This window comes from Natrix helvetica, assembly GCF_964273705.1.
Source record: "Natrix helvetica genome assembly, chromosome: 1".
Lineage (NCBI taxonomy): Eukaryota > Metazoa > Chordata > Lepidosauria > Squamata > Natricidae > Natrix > Natrix helvetica.
In genome coordinates, this window is record NC_138548.1 from 295,852,208 (window position 1) to 295,872,260 (window position 20,053).

A 20,053-nucleotide genomic window follows, 5' to 3' on the forward strand; every position below is an offset into this window, starting at 1 on the left:
CTACTTGTATTGCAGACCCGCAGCGAACTCTGAGCGAACCGGCTCTAGAAGCTCCAGTCGCAGCCTGTAAAAGTTTCCAGGTGCTTCCACCAGGTGAAGCTTCCGACCTGTCTGAAGAACACCCTCCAACTGAACTGCGCAGGTCTGGCAGAGCCACCAAAAAGCCCGCCTACCTACGTGACTACGTCACAAGTCGGTTGATTCCATCTAAGAGGGGAGGGGGTGTTAGATATTAGCAACTGTCATAATGGTTTCCACCAAGGTCCTCTGTTCCGGTGGGAACAGAGATTCAATCTCATTGGTCGAAGGGTCTGACAGCTCCCTATAAAAGGGCTGCTGTCAGACTGAACCTTCGCTGGATTGTACATAGTTGTTCTGTTACAATAAAGAGCTGTTGTTGCCTAAGCCTGAGTGTGCCTTTCCATTACCTGATCTAACATTTGGATTTACCAAGCATTCCAGTCTTCAATGAGAAAAATAAATGAGTGGACTGCAATGCTCTCTATTTGGCTACATTCAATAGAAGACACAGGAAGACTTCCCAGTGTATTTCTGCCTACACAATCCCAGGCAAGTGAAAACCCCCAAGCACCTCATCATCGTCGTCTTCTGCCAGTTTTACAGAGACATCCACCACTAGCTAGGTTTGCCAGGCCATACAAACCAATCTTACATTTTCATGTTATTTTCTGATTCCCGCATAATGCATAATTTGCCAAGTTCTGCCAAATAACCTTCAAAACGTCCTAGGAATTGGACTGCTGGCTAGAACCAATCATGTTCCACATTTGCCCAAGCGTTACATTGCTATCTCTAATCTGTAGTTATTAAGCATTACAAATTTTCTATTGCAGTAGCTTTTTTTTTAGATAGCACAGTTGATTATCTTATTCCATTTTATTCATCAGCTGAATTTTAGCTAAACTTTAATTTTAGTTAACCTAATAGCACTTTTTATAGCAGTTTCATAGCTTTTCCCCTTGCCATCTTTTAGCACAATAGCCTAACTTTGGTTATCATCTACTGAAAGGAAAACAGGTGTCCATAAAAGGACTTGCAGAGTTGATCAAATTAATCCTAGCAATATTCTGCTGAACTCCCCCCCCCTGAAAACATAGGCTATGTCCAAATAAATTCTTAATCTTCTAAGTTATCCTTGTTTCCCGCAATGTAGCCTAAACCATGCCATGAAGTACTGTGATATATCACCTGAAAAGAACCTTCATTTCTTTTCTTAACCATTCTGTGTGCAGCTGAACTACCGTGGACGCTTTCTTTTATATGCTAATACATAGGATGGGTCTATAGGAGCTGGACCGAAAATAAGCTGATGCAAGAAATAAAGCACTGAGTCTGCCTTTTATTTAGATAAGGGAACGCAGAACTAAAAAAATTGGGACGGCTTTGTTGCCCAAATTTTGAGAAACACGACCTTAGCGCTTTTATCTAATATTATACCCATGCATTCCTGTTCGCTCTTTTCAAGCACTGCTGTGTAAGTAAAGAATTCTTTATTTTGTCATTTTACATTACAAATGGGATAATACGAAGAATTCAGAACACCACCAGAGTGGACTATAGCCCAGTTAATCAGGGCGCTTGCTATGTTCTCTGCAGAGCTGCGGTGAATAGCTGCACACTGAACACTGTGTCAACATTTATTTCTGTTGGCTGAGACAAAGACTTGCAACTATCATCAAATCCCAGGAGGGGGTTTCAGTGCAATAAACAGCAAGGGGTGTGGGATTTTTTCCAAAAGTAGTTGAGATTCTTTTGGGAGGGTGGTGGGGCTAAGTTATGAAATATTGCCTAAAGAAATGCTTTTTTAAAAAAAAATAAAGTGTAAAACGTTTAAACCATAATTAATTTACAGAGGTAAATCTTTAAGGCAAATTGCATGTTACAGAGTCAGTGAGGAAGGGACAAAAAATCAAACTATCAGCGTAGCAATGTTCTTATGCCAATGTACACATTCACATCATCTACAATATTGTGTACAATTCTGTTGACCTCATTTGAAAAAGATCATAACAAAGCTGAAAAAATGCAGAAGAGGGCAATCAAAATGACCAGAGGCTTCAAACGCTTTCCTTTAAGAAAAAGCTGGGTCTTTACACAGCATGTAATTAAGCTATTAATATTTCAATGAGTTTTTAAAAAGTCATTTAAGGAATACAGATCTATTGATCCAGAGTCCCAAGACTCTGGGTTGAGTGTGACTTCAAAATTCAAGAGAGTCAAAGCAGGAGGTTGACATCCCTCCATCTGCTGTTTGTGAACACCCAAAATGCCACTGTAAAAATCCCAAAATGTAGGGAAAAAAGTTGACCTTGGCTTGATTCAGCATTTATATAGAGGGATATAAATATATCACTTCTTCCTCCTGGTTTCTCCACTACAAGAACTCTGTGAGGTGAGTTGGACTGAGACAGATAGTCACTGGCCCAAGGTCACCCAGCTGGCTTTCATGGGTAAGATAGTACTTGAACTCATGGTCTCCAGCTTTCTAGCCTGGTCTCTTTTAACCTCTACACCAAACTGGCTCTAATGTGCATAAGCTGAGATAGGTTGCACAAAGTGAAGACATAAGGACATACAAAGATGCCTGGCCCATACTGGTCCCTGAAAGTAGGCTAAATACTGTATTTAGTTAATTTACTGCTTGAATGCATAGTTGTTGTTGTTTGTAAGTGTTTTTTTATACTATGTATTGTAATCTTTATATAAGTCACTTTATGGAATCTGAATTTTATTCATTGTGAAATGAATTTATTCATACTGAATAAATAAATTATTCATACTGAAAAAATAGTGAATTATATGACTTCTTAGATGCTAGCTTAGTTGTTACTAGCAAACCAATATATTGCACCCAAACCAATTTTGTTAGATGTAGTAGTCCTAAATTCTGCAGTGAAAAAACAACAAAAGCAACACATTTCAAGTGCTCTTTTTATACTTAACTAAATATTCCAATATACTCCAATATTCTTTTAGGACCCAGACAATTCAGCAAATTACTTCACAGATCAAAAAAGAAAAAAAAACAACACCCAAGATTAGTTTGTGCATGCACCATGAGAATGAAAATATAAACTAGTGCTGGTGAATCTTCCTGAGGTTGCATTATTAAAATTGCTTCTATTCTTTGACAAGATAACTTATCTTCTAACTTTTGGGGAGGCAAAGATTCATATTAAGAGCCAGTTTAGTGTAGCAGTTAAGGCATCAGGCTAGAAACTGGAAGCCGGACCTTGAGCACAAAGCCAGCTGCATGACCTTGGGCCAGTCACTTTCTCTCAGCCCTAGGAAGGAGACAATGACAAACCACTTCAGGAAAATCTTGCCAAGAAAATTGCAGAGACTTGTCCAACCAGGAATATGATGCTGACTTGAAGGCACCCCCCCCCCAAAATAAGATCAGGTTTCTGGTATGTGAACACAGATGTTTCAAGCTAATTTCCCCATGTGAGCTATTCAAAAGAGACATTGCAGGTCAAGAAAGAATTCCGCAAACAAAATATGTGCTCCAAAAAGTGAGACCCAACTTTTGGCATGCAACAACTTTCTTTCAATCTAGATCATTTTTCAACTGAGAATTGAATTTCAGATAAAAGAATCGCGTCCCAGACAAGGCTACAGAAAACGTGAGGCAAATAGCTGCAATTAACAGAACAAGCAATATGTTCCATTGTAATATGCTAGGAAAAATTGCCAGTTGATATTTCGAGCCAGTTAACTTGGCAAGGCTTTGTATTCTGGAACAATAAGCTAAGTTCAAGCCTTAGCTACAGCAGATTTGGAGCATGAAAAGAAAATGGAAGATGCTCCTTTTTCAGTGGGTGAATCTGACACCAAAATGCTGCTGAGGAATTGTACAGGTGTTGTTGCGGCTGTATCCTCTATTTTCTTAAAGGATATGCTGAGATCACATTTGGCCTCTGTATTTCAGATGGCGAACTGGTGTGGCAAAAATGTAGCTATTAGGCTCCAGCCATGTATTTCATTATTTTCCCCTTCAAATTAACATTTGAAAACAATGTGTAGAAATGTGTAGAAGGCCACACCAAAACTTTAGAGGGCTCCCTTTAGGTACCAATGCTGTAAATTTCTAGAGACTGGGAGGGATATTTGGGGGACTCTTTCCCCAATTCTTTTCTCCTAGTAATTGTCTTGGTTTTATTCCCCTCTGCAGATCCAGCATTTGTCCATGCAAAGCTCATCCCAGACAGTGCTGAGAAAAATGATGACAAGCTATATTTTTTCTTCCGAGAAAAATCCACCGATTCTCCACAGAGCCCAGTTGTCTACTCCCGCATTGGACGCATTTGCTTGGTGAGTGCAGAAGAAGAACCAGACTGGATGATGTTGAGAGTTTCCCCATACAAAAAAAAAATCTACATAACTCTAAACATTTCTGTATCCCCCCCCATCCATCCTTTTCCAAAGGTAAAAACCTCCTCTACCCTCATTGCTGTCATACCTCTTATCATACTTCGATATATTATCCTATAGCTAGAATATCTGTCCATTTCCATACACTCACCTTTCTTGCTCCTATAATTTTCCCATTGGGAACATTTTTTTTAAAGTCCAGTTTAAGAGCAAGCCTAAAAATAAACCCTTTTGATTCCAGCATAGTTAGGTTGCAGTTAAAAACTATAGCCTCTGTGGCTTTAAAAAAAAAACCATGACATTTATATCCTAGACAGACATATAATACTTCTATGTTGTTCTTTATGCCAACAACCTGGTGAAGTGAGTTTTGCTGCGTACAAGAGTGACAAGCCCACCCTTAACCAGTGAAATTCCATGATTGAGATAGAATTTCAACCTAAATCACGGCTCCTCTTTGGTTTAGAATGACGATGGAGGCCATTGCTGCCTGGTAAATAAATGGAGCACATTCCTAAAGGCACGGCTCATCTGTTCTGTCCCAGGGCCTGATGGAATCGAAACACACTTCGATGAACTCCGTATGTATATTCATGGCAGGGATTGGGTGTGTATGTGGTGGGGGTGGGGGGAGGGGGAATGGAAAGAAATTGGGGGGGGTATTTAAGGGATTGAATTGAAGCCCTAAGCAATTTAGGAGATGGCCCAACCTGTGAAGCTCAGACAGATTTCCCACTGGCAGCCAATAGATTAGATCAGCTCTGTAAACTGCATTGATAGCTCTGGGGAAAAAATGCTTGTATAGTTTTAATTTAAAATGAAAAACTTCCCTCCCCCCAAATTCTAAATAAAAATGAGAGTAATTTTCTGTCAGAATGCAGAGCTAAGATTTTTTTTAGTTGCTATACTTAAGGTATAAAATAGAGTAGAGTAGAGTAGAGTAGAGTAGAGTAGAGTAGAGTAGAGTAGAGTAGAGTAGAGTAGAATAGAATAGAATAGAATAGAATAGAACAGCACAGAACAGAACAGAACAGAATAGAATTCTTTATTGGCCAAGTGTGATTGGACACACAAGGAATTTGTCTTTGGTGCATATGCTCTCAGTGTACATAAAAAGACAAGATACATTTGTCAAGCATCATAAGGTACAGCACTTAATGATAGTCATAGGGTACAAAGAAGCAATCAGGAAACAATATCAATATAAATCATAAGGATACAAGCAACAAAGTCACAGTCCTGCAGTCATAAGTGGGAGGAGATGGGTGATAGGAACGATGAGAAGACTAATAGTAATAGTAATGCAGCCTTAGTGAATAGTTTGACAGTGGGGAGGGAATTATTTGTTAGAATGATGGCGTTTGGGGAAAAACTGTTCTTGTGTCTAGTTGTCTTGGTGTGCAGTGCTCTATAGCATCGTTTTGAGGGTAGGAGTTGAAACAATTTATGTCAGTATACTTAAGGAAGGGGAAAAAAGGAAGAATAATATACTGAAGTTTATCTTCACGATATTTGATAATACTTCACCTCTGTTGTCCATGTGGATTATGGATAGTGGAACTACTTCGGGTTACTCCAAGGTATCAAGCTGGAGAAGTCTGTAAAGTATGCAGAGTATCCCACAAGTTCCTTGAGTAGATGATACATAATTTGGACATTAAAAAAAATAGTAAGGCTTGAAGAGAGAGCAAGCACATTCCTTTAGATTAATGAAACCATGGATATTTTCCTAAAATGAGGAAGACCAAAACAAGCATTTTGAAAGATTCAATAAACATTAAAAGGCTGTTTGGAAGCTTTTGATGGTTAAGATTGAAGGTCAAAGAAGGGGAGATAAGAAATAGTAGCAGCAATGACTTTTGAAGGGTTTTTTAAAAACATGTTTGATTTGTCAGCCATGAATGAAATGCTTGAGTGAAAAAAAAGAGATCATTTTTCTCAAAGCAAATCTATGTGCTTCTGTCCTCATGTCCTACCTGCAGGCTTTCTGGAGTTTGCAGTTTAGATGGCTGTTGTAGGAAACAGGACATTTGTCTTAAAATGGGACTTTTCTTAAAGGATCTCCTTTGATATAAGCAGCTGTGTAGCAAAACCTGTTGGTCAGATTCATTCTGGAAGCCCATCACAATAATCTGTTTCTTTGTGTTGCATTGACTAGCTTGCAGCACTTGCTGAAAGGGAAGGATGAGTGAGAGAAAAAGGAAGCTTTGAGTTACCAGATGTAAAGACCAGGGCTGGCTTTGAGATAATAGAAGCTCATTCAAGCAGGGAGCCTGCTTAACCTCCTGATAGATGTTGTATTTGGGGGCAAAGCGAAGATGAGGGGCTCCAGGATGGGTGTGATTAATGTTGGGGATCCCATTTGCTAGAAAGGCAGACACGATCGCTTAGCGGGCTGCTTGTCAGCTTCCTCTCAGCACCTGCTTAACAAATGGCTGTTGGTCATTCGAGGATAAGTCCCATTGCAGCTTTTAGCATCATCAAAAGCCTTTGATGGATTCTCTCCTGCCAGGGCACAAGTTAGCATTGGGCCTTCCCGATGCTTGCTTTGCTTCACTTCCTCAAAATTATTACCAGACGGTTCACAGGCAATCTTCATTCCCTGGGTTCTTCTGGAATCTCTTGGCAGGGCTCCTGCCTGCTTACAGGAAGGATCTCTTCGATCAGCATCTGAAGCTGAATTAGAAGCAACATCTGCATTCTTTCCTCTACAGGGACATTTTTGATTCCCATTTGAAACTGAAACGAGAGGTTAAATAAAAACTGAAAGTTGAGCATGTCTGAAAATCTGCTGAAACATGCCAAAAAAGAGGGGTGGGAGTGTGTTTTAGACAATGCAAGTCTAATGATCATTTCTAGTATTTAAAACAATTTTTCTAACCCAGCATGATAAAAAGGATGTGTTTGATATTTATTAGATGTTACTGTAGATTTGTTGGAGAGTAGTTTTTAATAGATTAATGGAATTCAATTTAACCTCCATCATCAACCAGTAGACTCAGGTCTCTTCTGGTCCACTAAAAAACTGCATCTATATACTGTAAAGCCCCCCATGACTCTATGTAGAGCTGTGGTGGCGCAGCAGTGGTTAGAATGCAGTACTGCAGGCTACTTCTGCTGACTGCTAACTGCCTGCAATTTGGCAGTTCGAATCTCACCAGGCTCAAGGTAGACTCAGTCTTCCATCCTTCCGAGGTGGGTAAAATGAGGGCCCAGATTGTTGGGGTCAATAGGCTGACTCTGTAAACTACTTAGAGAGGGCTGTAAAGCACTATTAGGTGGTATGTAAGTCTAAGTGCTATTGCTATGATGCTGGGCTGGGTTGAGCTGGGGTTGTTGTTTTGCCAAAGACTATGAGTTTCTTGACTGTTTGCACCACTTCATATAGCAGAATTATATACTAGAAGAAACAGGGAATGCAAAGCCCCAAATCTATTTCTCTTAAGCTACCATATATTTGATTTCATAGCTATCCCCCACACACCAAAGATAGATAGCTCCACCCAAAATAAGGCAGGATATCAGCAAAAAAAAGTTGCTCCCAGTATACCTGGGTTAACTTCAGATTCCTTCGATTATTTGCTGCTGAATCACCAGGACAGTTAGTTGGGCTGTGTGATTGACTCTAGTTGTGCTGTGTGATTGATTCTCTCCTTTCTCTTCAAGAGGATGTCTTCATCCAGCAGACCCAAGATGTGAAGAATCCCATTATTTATGCTGTTTTTGCAGCCTCTGGGTAAGGGTTTCATCTGGTACTCGTAACAGTCTATCTTTTAGCCTTCTTGAGCAAAATCCCCCCAGCTGAACTTGAATTCAAAATAATGGTAAAATCAGATGCCACTGACCCCAATTCTGGGAATATTAGCCATCTGCTCCCTGATGAACCAAGCAGGATTTGGAACGAAGGTTGGGTTGTTGTAGAATTTTGTGGCAGAGCTGGAACACAGCCCAGAAGTATTGGCTGCCAAGGGTAGGGTTTTCCCACAAACTGCACCCTAACAGCTGTAGCTAAGATTTGATCATTCAGGGAGGAAAGTAAACGGTGGCTCCTCCCCATTTCCAAGATACATTTTTGCTCAGAAGGATCAAGGAAGTATCACGTAGCCTTAGACCAGCAAACAGCAGCAGCAGCTAATGCCATTTTCCTCCATGCTCCTAATTCTAATGATTGATACTGGAATGTTATCTTGAGAACATAGCAGGATAGCTCCAAAACATCTGTTTGAGACTGGCCTCAAACACCCAACATTGCTTTGTCTTTCCAACACTGATAGCAGTGTCCTGATATCTAAACAGCTGCCACGAAAAAGAGGGAGTCAAGCTACCGTGTTTCCCTGAAAATAAGACAGTCATATTTTCTTTTGACCCCCGAAATAAATGCTTGGCCTTATTTTTGGGGAGGTCTTATTATTTTTGAGGTGCAGGAGGCGGTGAGCATGGTCATCTCATGGCTGTTGCTGTGTTGCAATGTTTTGGGGGAAGGCTTATTTTGGGGGGAGGGATTATTTTAGGGCATGTGCTCAAAAGCCCAATTGGATATATTATCCGGGGAGGTCTTATTTTCAGGGAAACAGGGTGTTCTCCAAAGCCCCTGAGGGCAGGACAAGAAGCAATGGATGGAAACTAATCAAGGAGAGAAACAATCTAGAATTAAGGAAACATTTCCTGACAGAACAATTAATCAGTGGAACAACTTGCCTCCAGAAGTTGTGAATGCTCCAACTCTGGAGACTTTTTAGAACAGATCGGAAAGCCATCAGTCTGAAATGGCATAGTTGGTTTCCTGATTGAGCAGGGGGTTGGACTTGAAGACCTCCAAGGTCCCTTCCAACTCTGTTATTCCCTACCGCCAACCTTTTCCTAATCCTGGCTTCTTGGGGCTTTGAGTGCGATCAGAGATTTAAGGGAATTCCAAGAGCTTGCCAGCGACGAAAGATGAACGAAGAAGAATGTCCTCTATTGAAACAGAAGGGCAAAAAAAAATATTACAAATGATACCCATTATTTTTACATGAAAGAGATTATTAACATCTGAGACGAACGTGCAATTGTTGTTTGTCTTTCTTTGCACAGGTCTGTGTTTAAGGGTTCTGCCGTGTGTGTCTACTCCATGGCTGACATTCGCATGGTCTTCAATGGACCGTTTGCCCACAAGGAAGGTCCCAACTATCAGTGGATGCCTTACACAGGCAAAATGCCTTACCCCCGTCCAGGCACCGTAAGCATCGGTTACATCTCCAGCAGGTTCCTTCTCTCAGATTGCTGGCCTTGGGACGTTGACCTCTCTTCCTGATGAAAATATAAGTTAGCCTAAGAATACCCATTTGTTGTATGACCGTTTGCCCTTTGAATAGATACATAAACAAATGTTTATGGATTGACAAGATACAGTATGTAGAAGTATGTGTAAGACAGAGTGTGCACCAATGCACAATGGAAGAGTCAACTGTGTGTGCACTTACATTAATAGAATTCCTTTGAAATGAAATTCATTTATAGGAAAAATAGGGGTTTTTTAGATGACATGTTCTTTGGCACCTCTAGCTAAAGGATTTTAAATACCAGGGATAATAAAGGAGATATTTAAGTAAAACCCCAGAGAAATACTCCACAGTTGTATAAGCTAGAAAGTCCTGGGTGCTAACTAAGCTCTTCCCCTTTCTGTATTTTTCACACTTGCAGTGAAAGCCATTACCCAGGGGTGGCGAACACGCGGCTCGCGAGCCGCATGCGGCTCGCGGCCAAAATAAATGAGGCTCTTTGCCTCTTACCATTATTTAGTATACTGTGGCTCGGATCGCGCGCTAAACCCGGAAGTACGGTCGACGGGACGACGCTTGCCTCCGCTCCACCAGCTCGTACTTCCGGGTTTAGCTCAACAGCGCCCTCTGCTGCGCCCAAAAAAATAATGCTTCAAAGTCTAGCACAGGGACTATTGAAACATTGTTAGGCTAGGAGAAATTTATATTAAGAGTTATAGATGTTAAATTAGCTTAGAAAATGGGATCAATGTGTTATTATTAATCTAAGAGAAATTTATATAGTGTTTGCTGGGAGGAGAGGGGTTATGAGTAATCTATTTTAAGATGGGGGGAGGGGAGGGGGCAAAGTGTTTGGTATAATATTTGAATGTGAATTTTTGCGGGGGGGTTGGGGGGGTATAGCATTTGTATGAGATTTATATTGTGTGGAGGGGGGGTGAAAAGGGGGAAAATTTGTTTGTACAAAACTCTTTTAATAAAAAAAAAAAAAGTCTAGCACAGTTGCTGCAGGATTCCGGTGAGGTTCTAATGATTGCTCAAATTAATAATAATGGTTGCATATTGAAGCTCTGGGTTCAGGAGCAGCAGAGTTTTAAATAGGAGAAAACATTTAATTGAATTTCCATGGTTAGTATATTTCCCAAAATTCTACGAGTGTTTTTCTCACAGCCTGTAATTGTAATAGATATCAAAGATAATCCAAACTCATATATATATTATAATACATATATTAGGTTAAAGGAAGATAATATTAGGACCAGGCTTTACCCATGTATAGGTTGTACTCGATTTACAATCACAATCTCGTCACTGAGCAAAGCAGTCATTAAGCGAGATATGTGACTGCTTTGTTTAATGACTGCAAGTGTGGCATTCCTGGTTGTGGTCATCAAGTAATCTTGTAGGTTGTTAGGTGGACAGAGATTACACTTATTTATGGATTTAAAAGTTATACAGCAGCTCTAATGGGTTTATAAAAATTTATAACAAAAAACACCTGACTGAGCATGTTATATATTATGTGTTTAATATATTATTGTTAAAATTATATGCTTTTGTGTGAGTGTTTGTCTGTTTTGGCAGGTCACTGCGTGGTGTGGCTCTCTGACTCTCACAGTTTAAAATTTTGGCTCTTTTTGTCGAACTTGTTCGCCACCCCTGCCATTACCTGTTGGAAAATGTCTTAAGCTGTTCTTCCTGTTGATCCAACTCCTTCTTCGGTAGCCCAGTTTCTCCTTCTCTTCTGATTCCCCTTCTGCCTGCATGCTGGGATTCTCTTGACACTTCACTGCATTTCTTTCCTGGTGCTTCCCCAGCTTCTTTTGTATCACATCCTTTGGTGCCGCACAGCTCATCTCTTTCAGTGCTCCACATTTGGCCACCACGTGTGAGGCTGATTAGCATTTCCTCTCTAGATTGGTGGTCTCTCATTTACTGGCATCCTTTCTCTGTTGGCAAAATATTCCAAAATAAGGAGAATTCATTGTTTCATTTCATTGGCTCAGAGAATGTGGTTTTCCAGTCTCTTTTACTTATACAACCCCCCAGGTTTTTTTTTAAAAAAAAAGACCAGTTTTTGCTATATATATTTGGGGAGGCTTCCAGAAAACCGAAAGAACAGGCTGGGTTTGGCTCCCACAGCTGAGCAGCTGCTTCAGATGGGATTCTGAGGTTGTTGTTTTTTAATGAGCATTACTAAAACACACCACAATCTAAGAATTACAATGATGTTAGCAAATGAGGGACGCACAAAGATATTTCAGCCTAAGCGACCCGGTAAAGCCTGGTAAAGCAATGAAAAGTAAACTGAGGGGCCTGCTGAAAGAGTTGGATCTCTTTAATGCTGAGGAGAAGACATTCTGATGGCTCCACTCAGTAACAAAATTCTCTGACCCTGTAAACTCCTCAAATCTTTCCTTGTCCCAGAATGAAGCAATAATTTTATTTATTTATTTATTTATTTATTTATTTATTTATTCATTCATTCATTCATTCATTCATTCATTTATTTATTTATTTATTCATTCATTCATTCATTCATTCATTTATTTATTTATTTATTTATTTATTATATACTTTATTCATTAAACATGAAAGGCAGTCAACTGAACATTGAAAAGCACATCACAGATACCATTGACTGGTGCTAATGGTTGATACAGGCTGCTGCCAGCATCCTAGGTATCAACCAAATATCTTCTTAAAATATACGATGTTCCGAGTAGCGCAGTTTTTTGCAGTTCCGCTGGTTGTTTGCAGGAACCTGCAATTTCTTGATGTGTTTTGTAAAATTCTTGGACATGGTACCAAGGGCCCCAATGATAATTGGTATCACTGTTATTTTATTAATTTTAATTCTAATTCTAATCTTAATCTTAATTTTTTTGTAAACGTACATCCTGCTTTTCTATTCAGATGAATACTCAGGAAAGCTAATGACTAAAATATTAAAATATTGAACAAAAAATTGCAAAAGCATTTTAACGTGAACGTACACAGGCCTATCCCACAATACTTTGGTAGCTGATTCTTGTGCCTTCAGGTGAGAAGCAAAGGAGAATTCTTTTATGGAAAGCAGCCAAGGTGCCTTATCTCTGTTCATCGTAATTATATCCTGCTTTTCTTTCAGGAGCTTAGTGTGGCACACTTGCCACTCGCTCCTCCAATTCTTCCTAATCTAAAAGAAAGTGAGCTTCCATGGCTGATGGTAGATATGTACTTAGCCATGGAGGAGATTACACAGGGAGTGGGAAGAAATGGAAAGCGCTTGAAGTGTTGGCTTCAATATATAATCAATGATGTATTGGCTGAACCATATCTCATACTATTTTTGCCTTGGTTTTTTAGTGCCCAGGGGGAACATTTACACCCTCAATGAAATCAACCAAGGACTATCCTGATGAGGTGATCAACTTCATGCGCACTCATCCAATGATGTACAATGGTGTCTACCCCATACACCGCCAACCTCTTGTGGTGAGAACCAACGTCAAGTACAAGTTCACAACTATAGCTGTGGACCAGGTGGATGCAGCTGATGGACGCTATGAGGTGCTTTTCCTGGGCACAGGTACCCACTGATGTGCATTGAAAAGAATACACAGCACTTCCACCCACCAATTCCCCAGCCTGGAAGATGAGCATTTGGGGTTTATGTAAAAGCAGTTAGGATAAGTTGTCTAGGGATAGTCACTTAAACTTTTATGTATCTCCGCTTCACCCAGGTTTTAGTAAATTTTGGAAGTAATTTATCTGGCAGCGCAATTAGTTGGAAGACAGTAACAGAGTTATCAAATCTCAACTCCAACTTTTCAATTTTTACTAGAATACTGTTTCAGAAGCACAGGAGAACATTTGAAATTTCTGCTTATTCAAGGCCTTCTTTGGAAAAGTCAGAGGAATTCAAGCTAACATTTACTGCTCCCTAAGTCACACTTCAGAGTCCTCTTATATATAGAATTGATTTCTCATTTCCTATGGTTTCCTGTATCACTTGCAAGGCTGTTCCAGAGGCAAGAACAGAATTCTGGGAATCTTCCCTCAGTTTGAGTGAATAAGAGTCCCCCTCTTCAACTTTAACAGAGCAAAAATATATCAAGCAAGGATTCCAATGGATTCAGTTTCTTGTTTATAAACATGCCCTTCTAGAAGCTCCAGAGTAGAATTGACCTGAGCCAGCAAAGTTCCTATCAGTTGTGTTGAGCTCCAGTGCCCATAATCCTGAGCCTGGATGGAAAGGCTGAAATCCATCATTTGTATTTGGAAGACTAGTAAGAAAGGCTGATGTAATATTATCTCCCAACCAGGCAATGTTGACCCATCATTCTCCAAAGCTTTGTCGGAGGTATAATTAACTCAAAGCATACAATTTTGCACATGTCCAAGTCTCTACTGAAATGAATGGAACAGTATTGCTGATTACTTTAAGGATAAAAAAACACAGAGATCTAATGACATGATTTATCAAAGTGCAGAATTCATATATAGGGAAGGCATGGCTAGCAGATGTTCCTTGCACTGGACTGAATCTGATGTAGTTGAGTTACTTGCCTCCCACAAGTCAAAGGAGTCCAGCCAACAGGGCAAGCACCTGCCAACCAAGGATGTTCCTCATTAGCTTTCAAATATTGTTGCATATCTGCACAGTTATTCTTTGGGCTGCCCAATTCACTGCACAACATCCAGCAGCTGTACACAGTCTGGCCATCACCTGTCGAAGTCTGCAGGGAGTTTCTGCTTTCTTTCTAGCCAAAGTTGTCAATGAATCTGCAAATCTTAGTTATTTCCTGTTGCAGAAAGAACCAAGTTCAGGGATCAAAGTACTATCTGGTGGAATTCATGGCTGTGGGTGGCATTCAGTACAGAAGGCAGATAGAAGAAGAATAGTTTGGTTGCTCAGATAGAGATTCCTGCTTTTAATATCATCTCCAGCCGTTGAATTCATAACATCATCTCCAGCCGTTGAATTCATAACACAGTCCAACATTCAGAAGTCAGTCTTGTGAGTTCATTGTCAAAATGTTGAAAAGGAATAGCTGCCAGCCCCACTTCTCTGTTTCAGACCATGTCTAATGCTTTCTCGGAAGCATCTCTGTCTGGTTTTTAGAATGAGTTATAAAAAAGTCATCATAAGGACTAGTTCTAAAAAATAATTGTATCTATTTAAATTTGAATAGTTCCAGTTGAAGTCTTTAGATACAGTTGTAAATATTTCCATCACTTTGAAGTCTATACCCACACATGTCACAAAATCCAAAATGGTATTTGTGTTTTATAAGATGAGAATTATTTCAGTCTTCAAGAAAGCACTTGGTACCCATCTTTCAACACAAACTAGGTAGGAACTATCAGAAGTCTTCTAAAAGAGCATCCAGAATTAAAGATTCTTCTCCGTTTTGTTTTTAAAATTTTCCCTCCAGGTGATTTCTGTGAGAACAGCCAATTTGTTTGCTTTCTTGCCATCTTTTTTGTTTGTTTTACTCTTGCAAGTAAGGCCGAGGCAGTATTTCCTTTCAAAGTAGTCCTAATGCCAGGAGTAAATCTTAGAGATGGATGAAGATCTGCCTCACTTTCAGGTAACGGAAGAGGAGGCAGGAAAGCAAGATTCTGCAGAGATCATGATCACACATCCATTCTCAGCCCCATGCTGTTTGCTCTGATTGTTATACTAGGAAGCCAAGTTGATATAAAAATGAAAACGTTCTACAGAATAATGAAATGAGGATCCATTTAAATAAGTATTTATTATTATTTTTAATGAATATTGACTTAGTGCTGTAATCCTTCTTCAGGACTAGCTGGCTCATGAAATTGATAGCCCATGTGGAAAAAAGCACCTTACAAACACACACAGAGCCATGCAGTTTTTTGAGATTCATATAAACCGAAAAAAGTATCGGCACAGAATTTGTTTTATGTGCAGATCTTTTTTCTTGGGTTTAAATTATTTCTGATTGTTCTTTAATGTGCTTGTTTGGGTTTCTTTCTTTCATCTCAGAATTGATGGCTATTCTGTAGTTCTGTAGACTCATAACAGGAATGGGACTTTTTTTTGTGGAGGCCAAATTATGAGAAAACACGTCAGTTCAACCAATTCTTGCACGGAAAATGAACGCTGAATGAAGCTCGAGCAACGTTCTCCTATGACAACAAGCTAACATGACATTCCACTCAGATACTTTCCAGATATGCAGATACTACCCTTTAAAAAGTTGTTAATGCTATTTAAAATGGAAACTACACCAAAGAGAAGGCCTAAATAAAGTCTGTTTCTGTTGTGTTTCAGATCGTGGAACTGTCCAGAAAGTCATAGTTTTGCCCAAAGATGATTTGGAAACAGAAGAACTGATGCTAGAAGAGGTTGAGGTATTCAAGGTACAGGTGATGAATACCTTACTCTAAAATTTTAATTACATATGTGCTCCAGAGCAGAAACAATGTAGTGGCCGAATGGAAGCTGTGAAGGACATTGTTCACATTTCAGTTCAGCTATGATTTTACTAAGTAAAATCTGTCATTTGCTATATGGAGTCTGGATTGTGATCTCTGATTGGATCAGACATGGGTTGCTCTCAGTTTGGCAAAAGGGTAGTAGAAGCGTCGCATGCGTGCAGGAACGTGCCCGAACTGGTAATTTAAAAATTGGCAACCCACCACTGGATTGGATCAATATGGTCGTTGGGCATCCATCCTGGTGAAGTTGAAGGCAATGGATATGGTAGTTAAGGTGCACCTTAGTATGACAATATAACAGCATTGTTCGGCAAGCTGCCGTGGCTTTCAGTAGACATTTATGTGAAATTGAAGGTGCTAGTTGTTATCTATAAAGTCCTTCCTGGCACAGGGCTGGGTTAATTATGGAACTATATCTTCTTGTGGAAAAGATAAAGCCCCGAAAAGGGTCATAGGAAAGGAAAATGGTGCTACTGGGAAAGTAGAAAGTGTGAGCTTCAGAACAGCCCTGTCTTGACTGGGTTGTCCTAAAAAGGGATGCTGAGGATTTTGGACAGCTTTCACGTTTCTGTTATTCCACTTTAGTACAATAAAGAACATCCTTAGAATCTCTGCTGAGTGTATTGCTTACCTGGCCTACCACAAAGGGCTGGTATTCTCCAATTACTTCTACCCATTGCATGTTGTTCCAAGAGAGCATCATGTTCTCTTCTTTTAAACAAACCACCTAATGGGATCTCTGATGAGATGTGCCTTTTTTGTCACTGCACCTGCCCTGGAGAACAACAGGCCCCGCAAGATCCAGATGGTCCCAACCCTGCTGGTTTTTCATAAGATACTGAAGACCTCCTCCCCCCCCCCCCCCCGAGGACCAGGAGTTTAGATGAGCCATTTTTAGGTGAATTATACGTATAGACCGGAATGATGTCATTTCATTTTTGTTGGCTAGTCTGCTTTTATTTTAACTGGATCTTAGCCATTCAGGGTCGCATGGTAAATGGGAAGCCATACAAACTGAATAAATAAATAAACCATTTTTTTCAATGCTTGAACAAGGACCTTATTACCAGGCAATTTGGTTATATTAATTAATATAAAACTATGTTAAATAGAGGTTTATCCGTCACACTTTTATTTTCTCTTTATATACTAATGTGACAATAAGTATTTTATTTATTTATTTTTATTTTTATCCTGCCTTTGTTATCTTATAAATAACTCAAGGTGGCAAATATACCTTCCTCCTTCTATATTCCCCACAACAACAACCTGTGAGGTGAGTTGGGCTGAGAAAAAGTGACTGATCTAAGGTCACTCAGCCAGTTTTCATGCTGAAGGCAGAACTAGAACTTACTGGTACATTTTTTGGCTTCTAGACTGATGTCTTAACCACTAGACCGAACTGGATATCATTCAAATATTCATATATGCATCCCAAAAAAGATACATTAGTCTATTAGTATATGGAGAAACAAACGATCTGATCAATCTTATTCTTTAAGTATGTAAATGCACGGTATTACTGTGCACACATCCACATCCACAACCAAACCCAAAACCTGTTTCAAAGTGCAGTTTTAAAGATCAGTAGGTTTTGAAGAGGTGGAGCTGATCCAAAAATTAATAATAATGAATACATAAATATTTTAACATTACCTTTATACCTTTTTACCTTTATTAAGCAATAGCACTTCCATACCACTTCACAGTGCTTTTACAGCCCTCTCTAAGCGGTTTACAGAGTCAGCCTATTGCCCCCAATAATTTGGGTCCTCATTTTACCCACCTTGGATGGATGGAAGGCTGAGTCAACCTTGACCCTGGTCGGATTTGAACTGCTAAATTGCAGGCAGCTGGCAGGCAACAGTAGTAGTCTGCAATACTGCACTCTAACCACTGCACCACCGAAGCTGTTTGGTGTATAATAAACACCAAATATGACATTATTTAATGTCATATTAAATAATAATTGTCTAGGAATGATGCAAGGGCTAGATTAAAATAACATACTTTGAATACTCTCCCCAAATCAACAACTGGATGCTTAGAACTGATATTAATGAAATTAAAGGCCCAGATTTCTCATTCTCCCAGCTTTTCACATAAAATACTTCTAATTGGCATGGATGCAACACATTAATTGGTCTACTTTCCCTAAACTATTTCAGGGACTAGCCATTCGGTTTTATACATGGATTAACCATCATCGATTGACTGTTTGGTTTCTCTACAGGTTCCAGCCCCAATCAAAACCATGACCATCTCTTCCAAAAGGGTGAGTACTCTTTTCCTGAGAATGTCTATGGAGATTCTCAATCATCCAAGTCATGGTTGTCCCAAAGGTCCTTTTTCCAAAAGGCACTTGGACTTGGTTTTGTTTTGTTTTTGTTTGAAAACGTTTCGCTTCTCATCCAAGAAGCTTCTTCAGAACTAAAGCATCATTGGGACTCTTCCTGAGACAATTCCTAAATCAGTTTCAGAGCTGGTTTATTGAAAGTGTGCTTTCAATATTGTTCTATTGTTCTTCTTGGCAAAAGGCTAAGAAAGTTGGAGGTGGCCCCTCCTTCAATTCTTGTACTTTTCTGTTTCTTTGAGTACCTATACCTGCCTTGGGTTTAGTCCAAAGGTTCTTGGTTATTGAGGTGCAACCCTGGGTGAGCTGGGCAAGGTAGTGTTTCTCTCCACTTTTTCTCAAGGAAATCTGTATATCACCACTATCCCCGTTGCTGGTGAATTGTGGGAGCAGAAGAATCTGTAGCTCTGTCAATATCTGAATGTTACTATGCCCCAACAGCAACAGCTCTATGTATCCTCAGCCATTGGGCTAACCCACCTGGCCCTTCACCGCTGTGATGTGTACGGAGAAGCCTGTGCTGACTGCTGCTTGGCCAGAGATCCCTACTGTGCCTGGGATGGCAAGTCCTGTTCCCGCTATTCTGCTTCTTCCAAGAGGTACTTCCAAGAGACTGGAATGACAGCTACTGCGTAATGCAGATCTGGATGGGAAAGCCTTAGCAAAGGGACTTCCCAAAAAACTAGGGAGACAAGAAGAGGGACATAGATGATAGAAAAGGGATTATTTCTAAAAAGATCTGGAAGTATTTTGAGAAAAAATGTGTCTGAAACTAGCAGATCTTTTCCAAAACTGATACTCACTGTCATTACAATTCTCAAATCATTCTTGGGTCTCTGAATAGCCCAAGTATGGTGGGTTTGTTTTTTTTACTCTCTTGTCTTATTTCCATCCATCCACTAGTTCCAACTTTCTGAAATGCATTTTAATCCTTTCAATTATGATTAAACCTACAGCACTTTCCTGCAGTTTCATGCCACAAGATCAACCACCTTCACTCAGATCTGTTACATTGTTCCTCTGGGTTCCACCCCACACCTTGTTATTATTAGTGGTTTGTTTCACAAAAACACAACATACCTTCCTTTCCCTAATCTAATTCATGAATTCAAACACTTACCTCTTACTCCTCTAATCCTCCTAACTATATCCTTGCCTGCCATGTTTGCCCCTAGATGGCTCATATGTTATTAAACTGCCCAAGACTATTTAGGTTAATTGAGGTTTTCCCATGCTATTTTTTAGTAATAGAGGGAAAGAATAGATTAGGTACTCATCCTACTCATATCAGTGTCACATGTGGAATTTCATGATAACTATGAAGTACTAGCCAGTTTTGAAACCCCCTACCCCTATGTAGCACACCCTTCATCCCAAGCATTACCTACGCTGTTCTACCCAAACTAGAAATGATAAACTAGTAAATTCCTTGCAAGCCAACATACTGGTTCTTGGAAGATGTTAGAGATTTTTCATTATTGGCTGAGAATTACTGATGGATTCCCTTTGTGGGTACAGGCTAGAAAAGTAGAACAATGAAGTGGATTACAAGGGCTTTCTATCATGTTGCTGTTTTTACTGTCGGTGGTAG

The 20,053-nt window shown here is 39.8% G+C and overlaps 1 protein-coding gene and 1 long non-coding RNA gene across 7 annotated transcripts in view; both read left to right on the forward strand.

Annotated features, from left to right (window-relative positions):
* Window positions 1-20,053, forward strand: part of LOC309383848 — a 498,138-nt gene that overhangs the window by 269,927 nt on the left and 208,158 nt on the right. The gene's annotated exons all lie outside the window — the stretch shown is intronic.
* SEMA3F (semaphorin 3F) overlaps window positions 1-20,053 on the forward strand; it is a 154,558-nt gene that overhangs the window by 128,715 nt on the left and 5,790 nt on the right. For all 6 annotated transcript variants that reach the window (XM_081935092.1, XM_081935093.1, XM_081935094.1 and 3 more), the window contains 8 exons: window positions 4,196-4,335; window positions 4,862-4,976; window positions 8,062-8,131; window positions 9,469-9,613; window positions 13,005-13,227; window positions 15,943-16,031; window positions 18,343-18,384; window positions 18,904-19,061. In XM_081935092.1, coding sequence (XP_081791218.1) covers window positions 4,196-4,335; window positions 4,862-4,976; window positions 8,062-8,131; window positions 9,469-9,613; window positions 13,005-13,227; window positions 15,943-16,031; window positions 18,343-18,384; window positions 18,904-19,061 — 982 coding nt within the window. The remainder of the gene's footprint in view (window positions 1-4,195; window positions 4,336-4,861; window positions 4,977-8,061; window positions 8,132-9,468; window positions 9,614-13,004; window positions 13,228-15,942; window positions 16,032-18,342; window positions 18,385-18,903; window positions 19,062-20,053) is intronic.